Genomic DNA, 6,858 nt, shown 5'->3' with positions numbered 1-6,858 from the left:
AATAAATTTCACATGACATAATATTCACATACAACGAGTAATAATAATCCGATTTGGATTTGTACTTTTGAGTATACCAGATTCGAAAGTTTCATACATAAGCATTGTGGACGTACAGATCTAATTGACCCTTAGGCTGTGTTCAGATGCAACGCAAATAGCAATCTGCAATCCGTGTAAATGCAGAAAGTATCGGCGTGGCGTCTGAACTCTGAACGTAGCCTTTAAGCTCACAATATGTTAAAGATATGTTGAAGTGGCGCCAGCCTTCTCCTCCAACCTCATGCACCTAGCGGATATAAGACATACTATATCGTACATCTGTTATGCATATTATGTGTCCTGAGAGCATACATACAATCGTGGCTGACATACTTACTCGGCTTACATAAAGAGTTTCATTCTATATTCTCAGCCACAGACCGAAAGACACTCGCGTCTTCCTTTACTGATAAGAGAGTTTAATACATAAACTTTTAGCTACAATCTACACTTTGTTTTACTTTGAGGAAAACGGCAAAATATTAGTTTTTTCATTAAAATGACTGAAAGGGATATGGAAATAACATATGAAAAAGAAAATTTTGGACCTACAGTTAGCAACCAGGACGTGTCGGGTCATCAGATTGCGTCTTCCAGCGACACGTCTACAGAGGCGAGACAGTTGGACCTTACAAAGATACCCGTCGGTTATTCTCCCTTTCCACCCATCAAAAATAAGGTAAAGGTGAGCAATTGTAAACAAATGTATTTTTTTTGTTCCTACAAACTCATGATAGTGGTGTATTTGTAGAATGTCTATGAGAGGATGGTAGATTGTACACAATTTTCCCTGGATTCAATTACCGCCATCGTAAGTATGAAAGTTCTTTGTCTTAGTCTTTTTCTACTTCCACTTTTTAAATATTTGATCTTTCTCGTGTTGAACGCTTAAATTACATTTTAAAACGTACATGCCGATTAGTGTTATATTCTGCTTCGTCAACAATATCGATCAGACCTGGGTATGAATACAACTCTCTACCTGTTAAGGGTCTCATGATCGTACTTTTACCATACCTATGACAAAATTTTGATTGTCGTCGATTTAATCGTTCTGTGATTGGTTAAGACCATTCTTGCGCACGTAGATTTGAAAAAGTGATCAAATAATCTCTAGTTAAAATTTTTGCGTTTGATAACTATCAAAATTATGTACTTCATAGTTGTATTTGATTCAGATGTTTTAACAAAATCGGAAAAGTAAATATTTGTTATTATCTGTAAGGGAGTTTGTCGTGAAGCGCACAGGGGCGTAGTGTCTAGTACTATTTAACTTACATGTATGCAGCTATTTTAATATAAAATAATTAATGAATTCAATAATATGTGTAATTTTTAGGTCCGTGATAAGACCATTTTAGTTACGGGCACCAAGACAGATCAGCAAGATGAGGACGGAAACATCTTATTTGATACTACCACTGATATTCCGTGTAAAATGCCAGAAGGCTGTGATATGGAAAAAGTCAAGGCATGGCTTGACGAAGACAAGATCTTGTATGTATCTGTTGCTCTGAAACATGAGCATGTCGTCGATAAATAGAATGTAATCATCATTAAAAATATTAGCTTATTCACGGTCACATCTAACGAAAGAAAATGTATAAAGAAAAAGAAGAAATTATGTCACTACGTTACCTCACCTTTTCTTATACGAATAATTAACCAAAGCCATTTGAAATATTATAGTTTAAATCACATTAATACAAAGATAATTATTATAATTTAAACGTTTTATCGTATAAATTAGTTGATACGCTTATACAGTCGATCCGCTTATGCTAAGTACAACTTTTTCATTTTACAGTTAGTAGAGGTACTCACAGTTCACGATACTACTGCAAAATATCTATGATGCAAGAAAAAAGATATACTAGAAAAATGTTATACAAGATAAGATGTTTTATAAAATTTGTTCTTGATTTTTTAGTTATAAATAATTTTAAAAAATTTTTAGTTATTTGATGTGGTAAAAAAATTGTAGCTGCAAAAAAGTTTAAGTAGAAATATGTATACACAAGGCTTTACACAATGATTAGATAATAGTTAATTAGAAACATTGAATTTCTATCTACTTGAGCTATAAAATTTCTTAACAAAATGAAAAAATCAGAATACCCACGGAAAATTATGATTAATAAAACCTCAAATATTTCCATCGGAATAATCTCTTTTATAAATATTTCGTTTTTTTTAAGCCTATTTACTTTGCCTCTTATCATGTATATTTAAGAGAGGAAAACGTAAATCATTCGATGTTCTATATTTTCCATTAATAAAATTTTTTTCAACAATCTTTATCAAACTATATAAAATACATTATTAAGATTGATTTAAACTAAGCTCATTTCCAGTATGATGATTTACTTTCCTTGAGAATTCTAATTTATAAAACAAAGCACCTGAAAAAAAATCTTAATTAAGTACCATTTAAAATACGATCGAGTTCTAGAAAATCTAAGATATTATATTATAATAAAAAGTTTAAAATTAACTTGAGAAAAACAATTGTACCGTTAATAAATAAAGGAAAAATCGACAGTTTTTTGTAAGGATTTAACGATTTTTGTTGTGCAACGAATAATACAACTATGTGTCTCTTGATCTTTTAATGTGCAAACGTTATATTATGATACTTAGATGTTTTTTATAAGGAAAGGGGGTTTTTATTCTTATATTCTTTCAAAAAGAAAGAGCACACTGTTATTTTCCTTCACTATAGTACGGGGTAAATAGGCTAATCTTAACTGAGATATTAAGGAGGTAAAATAAAACGGAAACGAATGAATGAATCTACATCATATATATTGTAATATTTTTAAAATCTTTACAAATTTATAACCTACACTGAAAATATTAGCAACACTTGAAGAAATCGTTAAGTTTAGTATTTATGTTACAAGAAAAATGTACAGATTTTTAACACTGTTAAAACATATAACGTATTTTCACAAGTGAAAAATAAAATCATAATAATTATTTATTTTTTAAGAGTTAACTTTTTTCACTTAAGTTGAACATTACAGTAAATTCTACCATTTGATTAAATAATTATTTGTATAATTTGACATTAGCATTAATTTACTTTTGTACTGTATTTATTAGCCTATATAACTTCATTCATTATAAATTTTGTTCATAGCAATGTTCACTGTTTGCTACACCGTGCCTTCATTACTTGTAATCAGGAAATTTGAGGTTAGCCGGTGCTGTTGTAATCTACTGGCCTTTTTACTATCATACAATAGTATCTGACTAAGCTGTGGACGGCCATCGATTGTCACCGGACGCAATCTTACGTGAAAGAATTTTCTTGTTTCGCAGTAGAGTAAAGTTTTTCCTTATCCTTAAGGAATCTTATGATTATCATATAGGGGATGTGTAAAAAAAGGATTTAGCAGACTTAGCTATACAACTACGGTATCGCGATAGTTTAATAAAGGCCTGTGCTGAACAAAAAAAATGATTTCGTTCGTTTCATAATTTCTTTACAAGTATAAAGGATTATTACATCTGCTTTTACAGTATAGTTCAGCTTGAAAAATAATCTGTCTAGTAAGAGACTTGAAAAAAAATATTGTAAAAAACTTTAAAAAAGTAGAGAAAAATAAATCCACTATATAAATTGTCAATACTTGAAAATGTTTCTGATTTGATTTATAAAATGCCATTCAAAATAACTTTTGGTATAAAAAAAATCATCTATAAAAGTAGATATGCGTTGTATCAATAAAAATGCTGTGGTAGTCCAGTGCTCAAGAAAACATTGAATCTATTATAGCGCCAACTTTGGACTTGGTTTAAATTTGGGATACCTTTAGAAAATTTTATTTTAAACTTCGTATTGTTAAATAACTGTACACCCAATTGTAAGTAGAGAATTCAAACTTAACTATGAGAAATAGTAATTTGTATAAAATCACAAATCAGCTATTCGTTGGTGTGGGTACTTTTTTAATATTTAATGCCAGTTTAGTGATTTGACGAGAACGAGACTACTTCTCTGGTAAGGAAAAACAAAAAAAGTCGAAGTATGACATTGACCGCATTTTAAAAATAAGCAACAAAATATCTCACATATTTGTGCAGCACATACTGAATAAAGTCATAAAGAAATATCTTTTGTTACGATTCGGATGCTTAAAAAAATGTTTATGTTTACATTACAATTGTAGTTTTATATTTACCTGACTTTCGTCTTAATAATTGAACAAACATTTCTAAAGTAACATTTTACTTTTCTATGGTACCAGATATCTTACTGTACTTTTTTACAGATGAAAACATTTCTGTATCCATGGATGTAAATTTTAAGGTCTCGAAGATGCGAATTTCAAATAGTTTTTGAATAAGTAGTGACACAAGTGCAAGAGATTTAAGTGGATCCTCATTATTTGTAATATAGAAAGACGTCGTATTTTTTTCTTTTCTACCTTATTTTTTTATTAGTTCTCTGCGTACAACGGAAAATATCCCATGAAGTAAACCAACGTAGGTGCCAGAAACTTGAAATATAAATACCCTAGTGTGAAATGAATAATATATTGCGCCATTTTCAATGACATGACTACCACCACCACGACGGGTTAATCCAACTTTGGAGCACATATCTTCAACCAATCACAACTATAGGCAGTGCCACGTATCTTCTTAAAGCAAATCAGAGCTACTTTCGCTCCTACCCTTTTAATATCACGGCCCAATCCACTCAAACTCTCTACCGAGAGTACCGAGTGCCTTTTTTCCCCTACAACCGCAAGTTTTGGATATTTTTTTGTCTGTCCTGTGCTATTATTTTTATGAGTTTTCAAGCGATGTATTGATCTTGAGCTTGACGTATGTAAGTGAGTTTATGAGAAACAGATTTTTTTACAGATTGTTTTATAAAAAATGAGCAGCTTGTAAACACATGCAGACACACCCACTGTATGGAAACTAATTCAATCATGTTTGCAGTATTTGGTATAGTACTTAAAATACGAAAGGAAATTTTTTGTTGGGGATAATAGGTAATTTAATTTTTACGATATTTAAGCTTTAAGGGATAAACATATTTTTAGAAGAATTGGAAGTTCTAGTTTTCAGTAAGACTTTGAAGCCATCCGTTATTGAATGATTTTTGACAACTGTCTCACATTTAAAAAGAATTTATTTGACTGGTGAGATTTAACTCATTTGTTTGTCAAAATCTTTTACAGTACTTTGAATAATTGATGTCACGGAAAAAAAATATCTAGTTGCTTTACTTCGAGTTTTGAAATGTGTTTATTGGTGTGGGTACAATTCCTTCGGTTACAAGATGTATACAGATATCATTACTTGTCATAATTTCGTGTTAGCACAGAAATCGGACATTTTCCAAGTTTTTGTTGCAAAGAAGTGATTTCTACCTAGCATATATAAAACACAATTTTTTTTTAATTTGCTTTTTACCGAAATGCTTATAGAGAAGTCCGAGTAAAGCTTACATATACATATATTTATCATGTTAAATATAAAATGCTTGCAAATAAAAAGTAAAAGTAATGACTTTGTCTCTTATCTGACTGTACTGTACATCTTACTATTTGATTAGAATCGTTTGTCACTAAATTATGGAAATTAAAGACACATTTATTTAAAGTACCAAATACCTTTCATATGCTCCACTGGCATGAATTAGCGTATGAGTGTAAAAGTTATATTTATTGCCATGAATACCTGGTTAAACTAGGTCTGTTGTTCAATATTTAACAATACCAATAAATTAATTTATAAATCAATTAACTTCGTTAAGTTCCCTTTAAGTGCGAAAATTAAAATATAAAATTTTATGGTGTTAATTTTTAGTAATCCTTTAGAAACCCACCCATGTGATGTATATTTTTTGTTGCATTAAAAATTTTTTTCTAAGAAAAAAAAAGTAAGGATAAAAGTATCAAAATCACCAATTTTCTCAAAACGTTCAATCAATTTCAAACAACCAACTGCAAATAGAGTGTGATAAGTTGATATTAGATCCTAATCACAATGTCATATTTTCGCATAGATTTTTTTCTTTGTATTTTATTTTATTTTATCAATGCAGAAACGTTTTATTTAACAAAGATTTTTTTTAATATGTAGGAGCTTTGTTGCGTTTGAAAGAAGCGTTGATTGAAAAAAAGCAGCATCTCTTTTTCGCAACAAAACGATCTAATCACTGGCAGTGAGAATTTGTTAAAAATTAGTAAAAAGTCAGTCAGTAAATTGACTTAATCTCTGAAATGTGTTCATCAAATAATAATAAAAAATAATTTCCTTTGAAGTGATAACTAATCTCTTTTCTCACGACGTATTAAGTCGATATGACACGAGTACATGTATATACTACACATAACTAGTTTTAAATAATTAAAAAAAATAAAATTGTAAAACATCGAACACAATCAATTCATTTTTTCTTATTTAGTAACTGTATAATAGTTTACAAAATGTTTCAACACCATTTCTCAATTTTGTTTGTATTTTTCTTTTGCCATAATATTTTAAATGGATGCTGCAAGACAAAAAAAAACAATTACACCGCAGACGAGCTAAAAACCACGGAAAGAAAGAAAGAGGATTTGATCGATGAAGCTCTACAGTTAAAATACACATACATACAAACATCCTTACTGATTGACGATGTCAGGATCATCAATGTTTTGTGGGTGGGCAACCGTGCTGCTCTGCGCCTTCTCGTAACCACGCTGACTCGGAACTCAACATCCAGCCACAAGTTGGCGCTGGTGTCTTTGTGCACGGAGCCTATATTATTAGGTGATTGGTCCTTCAAAGCCTCTCTGGTAGCGCTGA

At 30.5% G+C, this 6,858-nt stretch overlaps 1 protein-coding gene across 1 annotated transcript; it reads left to right on the top strand.

Annotated features, from left to right (window-relative positions):
* The first annotated feature begins 540 nt into the window (after positions 1–540).
* On the top strand, positions 541–1,631 carry LOC149373938 (uncharacterized). Its single transcript, XM_089595279.1, has 3 exons — positions 541–721; positions 794–853; positions 1,382–1,631. Exons 1-3 carry the CDS (start codon positions 542–544, stop codon positions 1,583–1,585), a joined length of 444 nt encoding a protein of 147 aa, XP_089451405.1. The 5' UTR covers position 541; the 3' UTR covers positions 1,586–1,631.
* Positions 1,632–6,858: the final 5,227 nt, after the last annotated feature.

This window comes from Copidosoma floridanum, unplaced genomic scaffold (assembly GCF_036245765.1).
Source record: "Copidosoma floridanum isolate Cflo_tuat_1 unplaced genomic scaffold, Cflo_Japanese_pri ptg000025l, whole genome shotgun sequence".
Taxonomy (NCBI): Eukaryota; Metazoa; Arthropoda; class Insecta; order Hymenoptera; family Encyrtidae; genus Copidosoma; species Copidosoma floridanum.
The sequence above is the reverse complement of the archived record's forward strand: the minus strand, read 5'-3'. Positions and strand labels throughout refer to the sequence as shown.